We start from the raw sequence: 18,359 nt of genomic DNA on the forward strand, positions 1-18,359 counted from the left end.
CTGTGATTTTTTTAACGTTTTAACAAATCTTGGTCACGTGTACTTGATCATGATTTTCCAAAGAATGCAAAAAATGTTTTTTTGTTTCAGTTCAGATAAGCGAAATTTGATGCTACCTATTAATGACAGGTTTGTACTTGTAAGTACCGAAACATTGAGATACCGTGCTATAGAGTAGATATTAAACAGAATGTGCTGTGAATATATTTTTTTCAAGACCCAGATTTTGATCCATACATTTCGCATATTTATATATTAATTTGTTTTGTTTCCAATTGCAAGTCTTCAATTTTTCATTTTCTCTTATGTGAGATAGCAAGATATGTTCTACAGGAGTGGTCAGAACATTTGAAAACAATTTTTTATTATTAAAAGTGAACTTTTATAGATTCACCTATTTGTCACATGTGTTATGACCTATTTACAGAAGTGAAAAGTGGTGCTAATAAATCTAATAAAAGCAGGACTAGTGCATCCAAAAATTGACCAATTTGAATATTTAGGTTTGTTTCATTTGAGACCATATGCCACTTGGCCTAAAATCCATGATAGGAAGAAGAAGCGAACTTGTTTCATTGAACAAACTAAAGTGAACTTGAGGCACCTCTCCCTATGGAGAGAAGAGGGATATCTCCCAGTGATTGTAAATACTGTATTTGTTTTTCATCTCTTTCTGTTCTTTTCTTATCATATTCTTGCTCTACTTCGGGTTCTTTTTTTACATTTCAACATTGCAGGACCACCATCACCAGGATCCAATGTTATGCTGCTTTGTTTGCTTTGCAGTGTGACTTGTGGACATCCATAATAGGAGACTGGTGATCTTGCACTCCTTTGGTGAGGTGCACTTCGATGCACTTTTGAATGACCGTCAACTCATTTTAACCTGCGAAGACAGTGTTTTCTTTTTTTCCCATGGTTTTGGGGTAATGCCCAAGGCTTACTGTTATGGTGCTTCAGACCCTGACATTCCATTTTTGAGTGTATGACTAAACAAATACACGTAATAACCACAGTAATAACAATACTAGGAATACATGTTATTCCTAGTATTGTTTGAATTAACTGTACTGACGATGTCCTAAGATACCTAGGATGAAATATTTACTTTTAAAACATATTACTGTGGTTATTGCGGTTTGTTTAGTCATGAATTTTCCACAGGTTTCATTGTATAATAAAATTTTTGAGAGTAGTCACTGCTTATGGGGAGCTGTGGTGCTGAATTCCCTCTTTTTTGAGTGCGAGTCTCCCATCTTAAGTTTATCAGGTTCAGTAAGCCTCATCCAAGTTTAAAAACCATTGCCACATCAGCATATAGCAAAAACAAGGAACAGCAAACAACTCCCATATAGTACCATCATTCTGTTACTACATTTCACGTGTGTGAATGTCCAGTTGAGAAAATGTTACACACTTCTTTATCTAGTAGGGTTTAAAAGAATCCCCAGAATCTGTTTAAAAAAAAAAAAAAACTCCAAGAGGCAACTTCGTTCAGGCATATTAATCTTAATTTTAACACCCCAAAATGTCCAACTTTAGTGAAAGCACTGTAACTCACCTGTCCCATCAAACTATATCCCAAATCCTTAGCAATGCTTTGAGTGTAAGAAATAGTCATGCTCAAGACAACCTCCCACAGTTGTACCATCTGTGCCTAATGTTGACAGTAAAGAGCATGAAAGGAAAGATTGCTAATGCAAAATGCCTAAATATGTTTGCCCATTGTGATGGAGAACACCCAGCATACTCTTGAGTTGAAACAAGCACTGACTTTACTTCTGCAGGAAGGCCTTGATGCCATTAATGATTTGGCAGAGAATCCCCAACAATTCCATTATAGGAATGCTTTTCCATGAATTGGCATAATCAGAAGAATTCTAAAAACAGAGGAAAACTCATGTAAAAACTTTATTACCGTAGAATATCCTTGGCACCATCATTACAGGATCACAGAATGGCATTTGTGATCCCGTATTGACAATGCCTACAATTTGTAGGTGGCAGTTCTACAGTAATAAAGTCGTTAATGTGAGTTTTCCTTAATTTTTAGAATTATTGCAAATAGGCTGTTCTTTTGTCCACAAGAAACCACCATTATCTGCAAGGACAGAATATGGGAATGGACTGAAGAAGTTGGCATCTACTTCTCAGTGGGATCTCTTATTATAACATGCTGTATTTGTTCCATTGAAGATATATCCCAGAATGATCTCATATAATGACCTCATATTGTTGTTGCCACCCCAATACTGGAATTGGGGGGGGGGGGGATTTGACTGAGCACACTGTCCTATCGGATAGTACACATGCTAACTACTTGAACATTTCCTCTAAATAATAACATTTTGCTAACCCTTTCTCTTTCCACAGTATCTATTCTTATTGGACAATATACATATACTCCACAGATATGATGAAAATTGAGTGTAAGCTGAACTGGTTCACCTTTTCCTTGCAAAATTTAATTTTTTGCATTGGTTAGGGTTTTTGACCTTTTTTCTTCTTTTTTTTTATATTTTTCAGTTAATTTTTACTTTATCTTGAAAGGTTTCTCATTTAATGATGGTAAGTGGATGCTTATTACTACTCAGACTCCCTCTAGTCATGATAAAGAATGTGGCGGTAAGATTATATGCAACTAATAAGAACATCTGCTGATGCATCACTATCATGATCAGTCTTGGATACTACTTTGTGGCATGTGGAACCACTTACTGCTGTAGCTTTGAATGACACAAGTTTTGGCTCCATGTCTTTAAAGGGCATCAATCATGTACTACAGGAAAGGGAAAAAAGTGGGGGTGGGGGAGGTAAAACCAGAATCCCTGTTCTTGGAGATCAATCACAGCAGCCATTTGGTCCAGTTAGCTTTTACTGAATAATGAAAGTCATCTTTCACCTAGTAAGTCATTTTAATTGACATTTCCTTCAAGTAGGCAGGTGCCTCCTTTACTGCAGGAGCAAACTAGTGGGAAGCAGTTGCTGATAAAACAATAAAAATTGCACGATTACCACAGTAATAAACTTTAATGAAAAGTGCAAATATTTCATACTGAAAATAACAAGTTGGATTTTGATGCTTTCTAATAGACATTCTTAGCTTTTGCATAGGTTGTGTGCAAAGCTGAAGTTTTTTTAATTGTACTTGAAATGTGTCAAAATTTAATCTTGGACTTTGGCATGCTTAAAGAACTAATGCTTTGGATTGTGATGAAGGGTTTTGTGATGGAATTGGAATTATGGCCTTAATTACTGAAACTGTCTTTTCAGTTTAATTCTCTCTTAGCAGGCATTTGAATGAGGCAGAAGGAAAAGTAATCAGCCCATGGGTAGAAATCACGGAGATTATCTCATTTGGCAGCATTTTAGTGATAGAGGGGTGTTAGCAGCATAGTCTGAATTACGGAGAACCGTTTAGGGAATGGTTCAGAGTGTTTAAGGATTAAGGATGGTGAGAATTACCCAGAAGAATACTGTCAGACAGCCCCCCCCTTTTTTTTTTTTTTTTTTTTTTTTTTTTTTTTTTTTTTTTTTTTTTTTTTTTTTTTTTTTTTTTCACTGTATAGAATTCAAGCTTTAGGAATAAATAAAGGTTAGAGTATTTATCAGAATTTGGAAAGTGTTGAGATTCGAACTGAAGTACATCATAAATAACTGACTAAGTTTGGCATTCTCTGACGTGAAGTGCCATATCCGACACATGTATGAGCACCATCCTTGTGATTGTGATAGTTTAGATTCTGTTATATACATAGAAATTTAGGCTGTTTGGTGAAGTTCTGCAAAAACAGGTCTGGATTAGATGCATATAAAGGATGCTGGTACATCATTTATATGAATATTCATGAAATGGACATGGAATGATTTTTTTTTTTTATTATTATTGTTAATGTTTGGAGATGTTTCTGAACTGCAGTGTTATATTTTTAAATGACATCTGTCATGTTTGGCAATATCAGAAAGTCACAGAGCAAAGGCATTAAATATTGAAGTAAAAATGCTTATAAACATATCTCTCTCATATAGAACATATTTTTTGATAATCAGCTTACATTTCATAGTTAAATGTGCTCTAAAGGAGAACATAAGATATATAATTTCAATTTATTATCCTCCCATTTACATTTTATGCCATATTATGCCAGGTAGTTGCATTTAGTAATATGTAATAATTAAATGAAAGAAATTCACTTCTCTTATATATATATAAATAAAAAACGGATTTGTAAAAAGAAATCAAAAACTGAAGATATGGATATCCTATATGTCTTTAGTAATTACTTTGAAAGAGTGTTAAATCTTTCAAACAGAAGAAAATTTTATTAAAATTAAATTTTAATAGAAAATTTTCAAAAGTAATGCAAAAAGGAGTAAGTATATGTCAATACTTGATGTAGAAAAAAAGCCATCAAAAACTTGAAATGTGGAAAGGCACCTGGAGTATTGATATTTGATCAGAAATGCTTAAATAAGGAGATTGAAAAATTTTGTATGGGTTACATAACATAATTCAGATGGCCTAGTCAGAAGGTCAAATTCCTGATGATTGGAGTAGAGCTCATACAGTTTCCATCTGTTAATAAAATAAATAAAAAAGCTGAAGTGAGGTTTTCAGAGGAATTTCTCTAATAAGTGTTCCAGGTAAGATTAATGCAAGCATACTTGAAAAGAAGTTTCGAAAATTTGTGGAAGAGAAACTTGACGGAGGAGAAGGTGGGTTCAGGCCAAATAGAGGTTGTCAAGATTAGATTTTCACTTTATGATAAAAACTTAGTCATGGTGTTAACTTTTTCATGTAATACTATTATAATTATGCTTGAGGGTGCATATCAGGTATATGATGATGACAACGACAAAAAGTTGAAAAATCAAGGGAATATGAAAAGGAGCTATACTTAAGTATTGTTGATCTGTAAAAGACATACAATAAGGTAGGTGCCCAGGGAAAAGTTTTTCAAAGCACTACATGGAGTGAATGGAACATTCTACAGAGCAATGCATTGTCTATATTAAGTCGTAATTCTGCATTTAGAATTGAAGGAAGACGATTTGATGTAAAATCAGGAGTAAGACAAGGCACATTATCCCCCTCTTATTTATCATCCATATTATTCACATTACGAAAGAAAGTAGCATTAAGTGTTATTAAAATATGAAATATCAAACTTAGATCTTTGCTTTATGCAGATGATGTATTTGTACTCCTAAACACCTCCATTGAAGTCTTCAAACTTCTGTAACTAAATTGCATAACAAAAAAACACCATGGTGGACAAACAAATCTGGCATCTGAAGTTGTTTGCAAGGATAGAAAAATAAGAACACCATGGTGAACACAAGAAGTTAAAGAAGCAGTCCCAATAAAGAAGAAAGCATACCAAAATTTCTGGGCAAATAAGTCAGCAGATGCCTTAAAAGAATAAAGAGAAAATTGTAAGTGGGCTAATGTAAATGTAAGCTATATGTAAAAGTAGCTAAACAAAAGCACTTCAATTTTTAAACTTCTTCTATTGAAGAAGCTTAAAAATGGAGGAAACAGTACTGTAAAAGGAATCAAAGATGATAAAGGTGACATGAAAACTGAAGGGTAATCATATCCTAGATGTCTGGAGTAATTACTTTGAAAGACTTAAACGAACCAAGCAGTAACAGAACCTTACTAGAAAATTTTCATGAGGAATGCAAAGAGAAGTACATAGCAATACTGCAGCTAGAAAAAGCTATCCAAATCTTGAAATGAGGAAAGGTCTCTGTAAAAGAATGATATTCGACCAGAAATGCTTAAATATGGAGGTATAAAAGTTTTGCATTGGTACACTGCATAATTCAGAAGGCTTGGACAGAAGATCGAATTCCTAATGATTGGAGTAGAACTCTAATATTACCCATCTATGAAAAAAAGAGGTAATAAAACTAAATGTGAGAATTACAGAGGAATTTCTCTACCAAGTGTTCCAGATAAGATTTATACAAGCATACTTGAAAAGAATATTAAGAAAGATTGTGGAAGAGAAACTTGGAGAAGAACAAGCTTAGTTCAGACCAAATTGAGGTTGTCAAGAGCTAATTTTCACTTTAAAACAAATAGTTGAGAAATAGTGGAAATATGACAAGGATCGTGGTGTGAGGTATATGCAGAGTTTTTCAGAAACTAAAGTTTTTCATAAAAACATTAAATTTACATTTATAATTAAATTTGCAGTATTCATTATAATTTATAATTGCTCACATTATTTATAAAATGAATGCATTTAAATTTTAATTATCAATTATTTATGCGATCAACTGTGCACCTTCATCATGTGACGTATTTGAATCTTTAGTGACTAGGCTTATGTAATTAAATTAAAACAATTTCATTATTGCTAGTTCTTTTATCATTTAGGAATCATAAGATCACCATGATTTTTTAAAAAAAACTGAAAATGGCCAAGACTTACCAAGAATCTGCTATTCACTATTGCTACTACCGTTCTAGCATATGATTGGTGTGGTATTAACAAAAGATCACAGATTCAACAACAAAAGCAAGCTGACAATTCATCATCATCATCGTCAAATTCCTGCCATGTACCCTCAAGGGGTGTACAGGATATGATAGTATTACATGAAAAATTTACATCATTACTAACTTCCTATCTATAATTTTCCTCCAAATCAGTATGTTACTTGTCAAGACTCGAACATTATCTGATCTTATATTTCTATCATCTAAGCCACTTTGTACCATATCAATCCACCTATATCTGGGTCGCTTTCCTGCCAACCTGGCAGAGAACACTTGTTTTGCTAAGCTGTCCTTGCCCATTCTGTTTAAGTGACCATACCACCTGAGATTAGCTCTGCTAATGCATTCCTCGATGCTGACAATGTCAATTTCTTTTCTAATATCCTCATTTTTAATATGATGATGTCATCTGATCACACCTCTAATCTTTCTCAGGACTCTCATATCTGCGGTCTCTAGTCTTTGGTCAAGTGTTTCACTTCTGACCTAGCTCTCTGATCCATAAGTTAAAACTGGTTTTGAACACTGTCTTGTATACAGCTAATTTAGTGTTCCGACTAATTTCTCTCTTATTCCAAATGAATTTATTCAATTGACTTCCTACCATACCAGCTTTGTTGATTCTGTTGTCTATTTCCATATTTCATTTACCATCTTCACTAAAAATCGTGCCTAATTAGCTGAAATGTTTTACTTGTTCCACAGATTGTCCATTCACAACACAGTTGACATTTTCAAAGATTTTGCCTATTTTCATTGTCTTTGTCTTTTTATTACTGACCTTCATACCATATCTATTCAATTTAGTCAGGGAATTTTGCAGACTTGTAGCGGATTTATTTTGAAGTATAACACATCCGCATAAAGCAAAGAGCTGACATTAACACCTCCAATTTTGATATCAGGTTTAATACCACTTTTCTTATAATGTGATCCATATAGATAATGAATAACAGAGGGAATAATGTACATCCTTGTCTGACACCATATTTAACATTTAACCATCTTCATGTACTTTCTTCAATTCTAACTGCTGACTTACAAATAAAGACTAAGTATTGCTTGATATAATGCCCCATTGACACCATATAACTTTAGTGTATTGAATAGCTTCTCTCTTGGCACCTTGTCATATGCCTTTTCCAGATCGACAAAATTTAAATACGGGTCTTTGTTATGTTCCCATGATTTTTCAACTATTTGTCGTTCCTGTTCTCAAACTCTTTCATTTTTTCTTCAATTATGTTTGTGTATTTTAGTCTACAGTTCACATCTGAGAGCTGCTCAACTTTTATCTGCTTTAAAACTTTTTTACATGTTATTCTTTTCAATATGAAATTCAATTTTATCCTGCTCAAGACTAAATAGTGATCACTTCCAATTTTAAATCCTCTGTACATTCTGGTGTCCTACACCAGGCAGAAAACATCACTATCAACAATAACATAGTCAATGAGACTTTTCTTATTCCTTGCCTCTTCTCTCCATGTGAATTTGTGTACATTTTTATGTTGGAACATGGTGTTAGTAATAACCAGTCCATGTCCTGAGCAGAAGTCCAACAAGTATTTGCCATTATTATTAGCTTTTCTCCAAATTTTCCCAAAATATATCTGTATGTCTGACAATCATTTCCTACTTTGCTATTTAGATCCCAACAAGGACCAACGTTTCATTTTTTATTGTGTCAGCTGCTTTCTCTAAATCCTCAAAAAATTCCTCTGCTTGTACCTTAGTCGAATCTTCTGTGGGACCATAGGCACAAATAAGTCTCATTGTTCAGTTCCCCATTCTGATATTTGCCCACATCACTCTACTTGAGACTGCCTGCCATTCGAGAAGATTAGCCTCGTATTTTGTGTTGAATACTATGGCTACTCCTTCTTTTCATTGATCGTCATTGCCTGAATATGACATTTTGTATTTATTGTCAGAAAGATCTCACTAGTGTTTGTCTTTTTTTGTTTCAGTCACCCCTATTATGTCGATCTGGTACTTATCTAATTCCTCAGCTAGCTACATTTCTTTGCCATTCAGGCTTCTTATGTTGATAGTACCATCTTTAACTCTGGTGATGTTGAGTTGGGGTTTGTTTTCAGATTTGTTCCAGTAGCTGACTTTTCGCTGTTTGCCCTGGTTCCCTGGCAAAAATAATGATGTCCTTTTTAAATGAGGCGATGCCCCAGCCGGCGTGAAATTTTGTCATGTACTATCATTTTGTATTTTGGTTTAAGCCAGTAAGAATACAATTTGGTTGGCTAAATCCCAAATTGCCAGCCCATCCTCGTTCGTTCAGTATCCAGGTAGATACCCGACAGGGTACACTACGAGAAGGTGAGGATTGGACATTAGGTCAGAAGGCCTGGTCGTTTCTCTGCATTTCTTTAAAGGCTATGTGGAGGTCTCCTCTCAGTTATACAGTTTTGACTCTTAAGCACCCCCTGACAATTGTTGAGTTGAAATGCTGATTATATTCATCCGAATTCCAAAATATCTGAAACTTCCATAATGACATTCAATATCTAGTTTTGGGATATTTTAGACAGGATAACAGGCAATTCGGCCAAGCACCTAGATTAAGATTAATTAACTGTATATTTAATTTACCAGTATAGAGTGCAAGAGCATGTAGTTTGGTTCCCTGTACACATGTATTCTTCTGATTATGACCTCAATACAGGGATCGAAACATCAAGTGCTATTTTATTAATAATTAGTAAAATAATTATTTCAACACGTGTTTTATGTCCCTATATTCGTAAATATGAATTCAATTTTGTTATTCACTCTGGATGTTTTCTTTGTCAAAATAAGTTTTACCGTTAAGTTGAAGGAACTGCCATGGGAAGTATACTCTCCCTCTCTTGCAAACTTCTATTTTAGAACATTTAGAAGGCATCTGTTCTCTATTCTGGATGCTCAATTCAACAGTAATCTGCTCACAGACTGGAATTATGAAAACTTCAGTACGGCATGCTCATACCATATGGTCTTCACCTCAACAGTTACTACAAGAACTCCTAAACATTGAACAATATATCAAACTCAGTGGCTTCTTGAAAAGGACCACATAACATCTTTTTGATTTCTATAGGCCTAGCTCAAATAACAAGGAAACGGTATGAGTCCCCCATCCCATACATTTCTGGTATTTCAGAAAAAATTTCCAGAATTCTTAAGAAATACAATTTAGTGGCTATTTTCTTCTTATCAACAAATTATTATCATGGTTTCCATCTTCCAAAGGTGCTGTGTACTAACTCTTCCTGGTTCTTTGTGACTGTCATCGTTCTAACTTTAGACAAATGAGATGCTGAGTGGCAATGCGAGTAATCTGGCTTGGCACTGGAGGGGATCACAATATTATATGGTCTGAAATCATCTGTGCCATTGTAAATTTCAATGTTTGTTTAAAGAAAGCAGTTTGGCCTTACTTTACCTGCTGAGCTTAAATTGTAATGATTGCCTCTCACTATCTAAGATATGGGAAAGTCGTTTTTTTATAGTACAGTTAATGAATAATTAATGATACAATGTTTCCTCATCATCATGTGGTTCTCACTGTTTACAATCAAGCCACTGTTTACATTCTATCTTGTAATTAACTAACATTGCCACTGATGATGGCCTGTAATATTCAAGCTAAAATATGTGACTTTAAATAAATATTATTTACTTATTTCCTTGTGTTTTCATGTGAATTAAAGAAAAAATTCATCTGCATTCTCAATGGGAGAACCTATAGAACAAGTAAAATATTTTGGCTATTTAGGCACAGTTTTTAGTGAAGATGGCAAATCAAATTTGGAAGTAGACAGAATATGCAAAGCTGACTCTGTGGGGAAATTAGCCAAAATACAAAACTAGCATTATACAAGGCAATGTTCAAACTAGTTTTAAGTTATGGGTCTGAGAAATAAAGAATTATGGATTAGAAATGAAAGACCAGAATTAAAGAACAGATGAGAGTTCTGAGAAAGATTAGGAGAGTGAATATGTAGGATATCTGCTGTTTAATGATATCAGATTATCTTACATTATTTTTTAGAGGCAACTAATTTTGATAAAATAAATAAAAAGGAAAGGATAACTTCTGGTTTTATTATTTATCATGTAGTTAAATATTTCCTTATAAAAATAATGTAAGATAATCTGATATTGCTAAACAGCAGATATCCTACAAACACATGGCATCAGTGGCAGATAAAAATGAAGATATTAGAAAGGAACTTGACATTGTTAGGATTCAAGATGGGTGGGAAGAAAGGTTAGCAAAACAGGTGTTTGATATACTGCAATACCCCCAGGTACATGTTCCATAGTACCTGGGGGTATTGCAGGAGAGAGAGAGATCTGAGTCAGAAGTTGTTGAACTTTATTCAAGTGGACAAGATTTTGTGCAGGCACTGATAACCAACAACTTAATAGGCACTTCCTGGTTTGGGTGTTTTGTAGCATAATGAAAGTTTCATTGTATTGATGGAATGGACTAAGACTGTGTGTGTATGCGCGCGAGAGAGACATTTTTCTGTTCAGAGCAAGAGTGTATTTGGAGATATAATATCTGTGGTTGTGCTTCGCAGACAGGCTGGTTTGCTGTGTTTTAGCCAACCTTCAGGTGTACGACTCCCTTTTTCTAGGTGTTGGTGCTGTAAAACATCAGTCAGTTCATTGTTGTTAATCATATCTATCTTGCAGTTTGTTGATGAAGGGGTCAAGAGTTAAATTGAATTGTTTGGTCAAGAGTGTAATTGAAGTATCCTGTGATCATGATATGTTCTTGATCTGTACATATCTAAATAGTTCGCAAGTAATGGAATTAGCAAGATGAGTTTATCTGGTTTGCTGCTTGAATACTGAATAAATATTTCTTTTTTGCAGAAAGATTAACTCAGTGTGATGCCACTGCACCTACTGAAATACTAGTTTACTGTGTAGGACAGAGGTGCAGCCTTATGGATTTGGGGAAATTTGAGTACTGGTCTTGTATTGTGTTTCCCATCCACTGATTAGTATATACACTTACACCTGTTAACCCCTACTCTGTTGTTCTTGCATTTTAATATTGAATGTAAGTCCTGGAACTGTATGTGAGGTCAGGAATTTTAGTTATATATTTTTGAGGGCTATTTCTATTTTAGGAGAAGAACCTCATGCTTCCTGTATGAACAATGATAGATGTTTCGTGGTTAAGGGACTCGTAGTAGTGGGGGGGGGGGCTTTCAGCTTCCTCGTTTTCTGTCGTGTCCAGGTACTCTTTCCCCCTCATATAACCAGAGTGTTATCTAGGTTTGGCTGCAATTATAAGTAAGCAAAGCATTTGACTTGCAATTGTGATTGTTGTTTCTGTGGATTTCCCATTTTCTAACGGTTGTTCATTCATGTCCTTGTTTGGAGGTTTGCTTGTAGTGTACAAGATATATTTTGTTGTATAGTTTCTTCAGATGGACATTTGGGCATGCAATCATATTTTTCTTATAGACATTTGGATGTTTCATGTTTTTAGTTTATTTTTTCTCATACTTTTATTTTATTTTTTTCATGAGCAAAGCCTTTACTAAATGTCTATCTGTTTAGTGTGTCTGATTCTGTCAATGGAAAATTACAGTTCTTGCTAATGTGATCCTCGTTCATGACATTAAAAGCACTGCGATGAGACAGATAAGCAGGTATATGTTGTTTTAAGGATACTTGCGACATAAGACTGAATGATATAATCACGTAATCACAAGAAAGATATTTATTTAACCAAATATTTCGGTCTGGAAATAGCAGACCATCGTCGGTGGTATTACAAGAACAGTTTAAAAAATAGTATATCAATACTGCATATCTATATCAAAAATCTGGGAAAGCCTAATCAAGATTACTCATTAATTTTTTTTTTTTTTTTTTTTTTTTTTTTTTTTTTTTTTTTTTTTTTTAGCAAATTCAATCATGTTTCTACTTCAAAATATTTTTTTTTTTTTTTTTTTTTTTTTTTTTTAATAGCAAATTCAATCATGTTTCTACTTCAAAATATTTCGTTTCATACTTAGTGATATAACATCACGCGGCATGTTCTAATTTCAACGATCTATTGTTAGTATTCTAGCTTGTATATTTTTTAAACTGTTCTTGTAATACCACCGACGATGGTCTGCTATTTCCAGACCGAAATATTTGGTTAAATAAATATCTTTCTTGTGATTACGTGATTATATCATTCAAGCAGGTATATATTATACCATTTGGGTGAGTGCAGATGACCTTTGACAAGTTCTTTAGGGCATCATTATTTATCAAATTCGGGCTTTGTAGTGCCATTAAGATTCCTCTGAGAAATTGATGAGGATTTTCAAGTGAAACATTTGATGCTGTTACTTTGCTTTTGTTGGCACAAGTGTTCTTGTAGCTTCATCTAGGTGATAATGGCTGATGTCGCTTGACTTTTTTCAGCAGTGTCTGTGCCCATGACATGGCTGAAATACACCTGTCCAGTTACGCATGAAGCTTCTCTGATGCTTTTGCTGGCAAAAATTCAAGAAGATGGTGTATCTTTGGTGGCAGAAATCCAATTGCATTTTCTTGAGAAATGTCATTTTTAGTAGCAGTGTTGTATATAACACCGGTAATTAGTCTATTATTTGATGGTGATGTATTTGGGTATGAGAGCAGTGTTTTCTGGGAAAATAGGATATTTCTTCTAGCTAAGGTATTAGCTAGAAGGTATAAAATTAACTGACCTGTTTTCTGTGTCCAAGGCTGTTGCTTTTCCTTCCTGGTGCAAAGTGGTGGTGGGTAGGGCTTTGTTTTGCTGCTTCAATGGTAATATGGAACTCTCCACTTGCTGTGGTAGGTAATATTTCCCTGGTGATTGAAGGTAGCAAAGTGATTGCAAATATGATTGGCATTCCTATCACTGGAATTTAGCTGACCTATCACTGTTATGGCCAGAAAAATGAGAATTTCATGTATCACTTAACTATACGGACATGCAAATAAGTTATGTGAATTCATAGTTGCAAAAGGGAGAAATGTACTGTATAAAAAATGCATACCCTTTCTTTAAGGTCAAATGTATAAAGGGTGGTGAAGACAAGGATGAAATAAATTCATGTTCAACACTTTGGTTTCCTAGCAGATAAATAGATGAAGACACCAACTGTATGTTATAGACTTCAATGCCTGTAATCTCTAAATTTGTGGTTTTGAGGGTTGGTTATTGTATTGTGTTTAAGGTAGTTTTTGACATAATTGACAGTTAGCTTTAAATAAAAAGAATCATATTAACATCTTCCTTATATTTATAAGTATACCTAAAGTAATGTTTTTTTTTTTTTTTTTTTTTTTTTTTTTTTTTTTTTTTTTTTGCCTAATCGTTACAATGATTCTGCTCCATCAACAAACTAGCTTAGCTTTTTCTTCCTTACTGTTAACATTTTAGGAGCATTATGCTTTCCTCAGAAAAGTTTAGATAATGAACAGTTTGTTTTTCCTGTCATGACAAAAAGCTGTCAAATCACAAGGAGCTTATAACCTGAGATGTTGTCTAAAAGGTTAGCTTTTGGTAAGACTTTCAAAATTTTTTTCAGCTGCAGGACTTGTTTTTTGTTAAAAATTGAGTCATTCATTCTTTCTTCTGTTAAATAGTTTATAGATATAAGGAGGCTAACATTAATTGCTATTTCATTGGATTTTTCATGGGGCAATTTAAAAAGTGGACATTATTATTGTTGAACAGTTGACTTTTTTTTTGAACTGAAATCTATGATCAGGCTAATAAAATAAACACCTCTGTTAAGTCAATCCTGGGTTTGCATTAACTCCTGGCACAGCACTATAATTATACATTTGTTTAACCATATCATCAATTAACTAAGCAAGAAATTGCTTTCTGGAAGTTATTGTATTACTGAGATATTAGAGTATTTATTTACTTTTTATTACTTTTATTTTATTTCCTTATTTTTATTTTTTGAAACCAAGTTAGTGACAATTTCTATAAGTAAATGTTCATATAGAATAGATTCCATATATGCATTGAGGAAAACTGAATTTGAATTTTTGTCTTACAAGCAGCTTTTTAAATTTGAAAGATAAATTTATTTATTTTCGTGTGTGTGAGAGAGAGTGTATCCCCTGTTTTTGTTTGGCTAGTGTTTCTACATAAATATATGTGTATGTTTGCTTTTGGTTTATAATTAAATATGTTATTAGTTTTGTTTTCCAATTCTCTTGTCATACTGCTAAAGACTATTTTAATTTTTTTTTTAATTTTTAAAATTTTTTTTTTTTTTATATCAAGGCTGAGAAATTTTGTTACAGAAGGAATCTTTGCATCAAAGAATGTATCATTCACATTCAATTATTGTATTTCAAGCTATATCTGTCTGCATAAATTGAACATTGTATTCCATTATACTCATGCTCTTTCCATGTGTGATCCAGCAGAATAAATGATGACAAGATTTTTGTCATTTGGGAAACCTAGTGACAAATTACTTTACTGCTATCCACAGGCTACATATGAGGGAAGAGATGATATACTAATTGTGGACTGGCCTGTTAACTGAACCTGGCTAGAGTCTCTTTAAACATCCAATAAGTAAAGTAGTGCTATCACATCTTTAGATTTGTGTGGTGTGTTTGTCATCATCTTTTGTATACATAACTGTTTGTCTTTTATTACATATCATTTTCAGTTTATTCTCCCCCAGGTCCCATTTAGATTGGATAAGCACAACTTCAATAAATGGATAACATATGCTACATACGCATTTAACACATTCACTTGGCATTATTGTCATATTTATCAGTGTGCCCTCTCCCAACGCAACTATATGGCTAAGGTTAATTAACCAAAGATAGAAACCTAAGATTTTTGCGGAGTAGAAAATGAGTGAGGATAGTTCCACCACTTATATTTAATTTACTGTTGCTTTAAACTGTGTAAAGCAACCAAAATGTTCTATAATTGCACTTTCTATTCACTACAGGGATTCTCTCTCTCTCTCTTGTTAAATAGTCGTTATTTTCCTATGTGTTTGATTCAGCAATGTGACTTTATTTTGTTGGTAATCTAAAGGGACCACACATTTTGATTGAACAGTATAAATATAATTATAGTATTTGGAAATTAAAATTGATCAACTAGCATGTTCTTGTGCTTGTTAATAAAGCTGAATATTTAATTTGGTGTTGTCCATTAATTTGAAGCATCGATTTTCTAGTTCTATGTAGATTGTATTGTTGATGTATCTTGTTTCATACAGAGATCAGTTTTTATTTTCATACTGTTTGGTGCAAACTTTACTGTTTGAATATTACTTGAATGATTACTGAATTTGAACCAGCACTTAATCTGAAAGTGATATTCAGATACTATTGTTTGCTTTTGGTTTTTAGCATTTTGCAATCTTTGTCAACGGTCACTGATTGAACTAAATTTCATAGGCACCCAACAAGATATATAGCAGCCATTATTATTATATACTGCTGTTAATATATAAACCAAACATAATAGCATTTGAGATCATCAACTGAAGAGTAAATTTAGGTTGAGGATCTGAAGATTTTTTCTTCTTGTCTTTGAATTAGCAAAGCTGGTATCTTTTAGTAAATATTTGAATAATATTCCTATTTTAAATAAGTGTCATGTTTTATATGTTTCACTTATAACAGCTTTTTTATCTTCAGGTTCGGGCAAGCAGAGTAGCTCGTAGTGCACCCACCCGTCCTCCCACTGCCCCCACCATGTCACGCAGCAGAGCTTCTACTCGTGGTAGTCGTGGTTCTCGTGGAGCTGGTCGAGGATCCAAGAATTCGGGACGTGGTGGCAGACAGCGGGGAAATCTGGCTGGTAAGCGTAAGTTTGACAGTGGCCACCAGAACCAGGGGGACTCCAAGCGACGCTTCCAGAACTCCAGAGGGGGTGGGGGCAGCAGTTGGGTTTCCCAGCCTATTCCTCAGCAACCACATGGGGCTGGGAGTGATGCTGAATGGTATGAGGACTCCTATGGCCAGCAGTGGGTTTGAACATGAACAATTTAGAATTAGGGAGGGCAAAAAAATAATATTTAAAAAAAAAAAAAGGAAAAAAAAAACAGGAAGAAAAACTGATGTTCTTAGAATGGTTTATCAGTCAACTGAAATATTTCTTTGAAAAAAGGGGTGGAATTACCACCAGGTGGTTTCTCCTTTTAAATGATTTGTCCAGAGTGGGATGTGGAAGCTGTGGGAACAGCTCTGCATGTTTAGTCACATTTTTAAAATATGGGATTAGTGTGTAAAGGGTGTAAAATGCTTCATCCATGTGCTGGCCTGAGCTGTTCCCACACCAGGCCCCCCCACTCTGCTGGCTTACTGTCACTATTTGATGTTAGCTATTTAAGCTAAACGTACATTTCTTGATGTGTATTAATCATCTCATAAATCATTGATAATGTTTCATAGTTCACTTTTTCCATCACTTAACTTCTAGTTTTTTTAATATAAATTTTAGAATGTTAAAAATAACGACCATGGAAAAAAAAATTAAGTTTAAGGTTATTTCCATAGAATGATTCACACTCTTTTCACAAAGCCTAAAAACTGTATAAATATATTTACAAAAAAAAAAAAAAGGCTTATGCCTTTAATAGTAAAATAAGTCTTAATATGAAAAAAAATGAGTAATATGTGTATATGTGCATATCTATATATATATATAGAGAGAGAGAGAGAGAAAGAGAGAGAGAGAGGATATGTGTGTATATACATATATATATATATATATATATGTACTTTATTACATTTAATTCTTCCTGTGACTGTATAAGATTGTTGTGTAATGAAGGGAGAATTTTTTGATAATATAATTAATGTAGAATTGTCTTGCCCACACTAAATTCAGGTGGCAGACATATAATAGTGCATAGACAGCACAGGTATATTGAAACAGATTTGACACAAGGGCTTATTATGGATTTTTTTTTTTTTTATTCTCCCCACATGTTGTCCAGTTAACGATGGCTGTATACCACCACATCTAGTCTGAAAAGATGTACACACTGAACTGAACGAAAGCTGTTTGCAAGTTTCTTGGAAGATCTTTGGGCTGACCTGAATGCTTTTATTGGGGTTAATCTTTGTGATGGAACTGAGTGATTGACTATGACAGTGTGGCGACAACCGTGCTGTACTGTTGTTCTTCATCAATACTCCATGGCATGAAGTTATGTTGTAAAGGAAGTCATCTGCCACTCATCTTTGAATAAATATTGTTTTTAGTAAAACTGTGTTTGTCTTAAATTTTTCTTTAATGTGTAGGTGTTCACAATACCCAAGTTTTTAGAAACAGTGAAAAATCTTATGTTTAATTTAAGCTAAACATTCCAAACTCACTCCCTCTTACACACACAATCTGCTTGGGAAGAAGTCAATGGATGGCTCTGTGGTCAAGGTGCACTGTGCTGTGTAATGAATTAGATGTTTGTAGCTGCTATAAATTGGAAGAACCATACCAATGGGTGAAATGACCGCGAGAAGGTTACTGACAGAGTTTGAGAGAGGCGTGATAGGATGCCATGTTGCAGGTCTATCTGTTCAACAAATTGTTGACAATTTAGGCCACCCCAGGTCAATAATCAGTGATACCACAGTCAATGACCCACCACACTCGCCAAATGTGATCATAGAGTACTATGAAAGATGACATTTAAAGTACATTCATCAGCTGACACTTTGAATGTGGAATTCTGTGTATTGACTGGAACACAAGTCGGCACAAAATTTTTACATTGAACCAAGCCTCATAGCATGAGTTTCCATGATAGGACTGTAACATGCAAGCCCCACATTGTTTGAACTAACATGCAACATTATCTTG

At 34.0% G+C, this 18,359-nt stretch overlaps 1 protein-coding gene across 5 annotated transcripts in view; it reads left to right on the forward strand.

The window, feature by feature from the left end:
* LOC150096442 (heterogeneous nuclear ribonucleoprotein R-like) overlaps positions 1 to 17,766 on the forward strand; it is a 230,302-nt gene extending 212,536 nt beyond the window's left edge. For 3 of the 5 annotated variants that reach the window (XM_090409476.1, XM_090409475.1, XM_090409477.1), the window contains exon 11: positions 16,190 to 17,766. In XM_090409476.1, coding sequence (XP_090265602.1) covers positions 16,190 to 16,528 — 339 coding nt within the window. In that variant the 3' untranslated portion in view covers positions 16,529 to 17,766. The remainder of the gene's footprint in view (positions 1 to 16,189) is intronic. The other 2 variants (XM_090409478.1, XM_090409479.1) reach the window with 2 other exon arrangements.
* The last annotated feature ends 593 nt before the right edge of the window (positions 17,767 to 18,359 follow it).

The sequence above is a fragment of the Typopeltis vanoorti genome, chromosome 19, assembly GCF_054136105.1.
Source record: "Typopeltis vanoorti isolate ZY-2024b chromosome 19, IOZ_Tvanoo_1.0, whole genome shotgun sequence".
Classification (NCBI taxonomy): domain Eukaryota; kingdom Metazoa; phylum Arthropoda; class Arachnida; order Uropygi; family Thelyphonidae; genus Typopeltis; species Typopeltis vanoorti.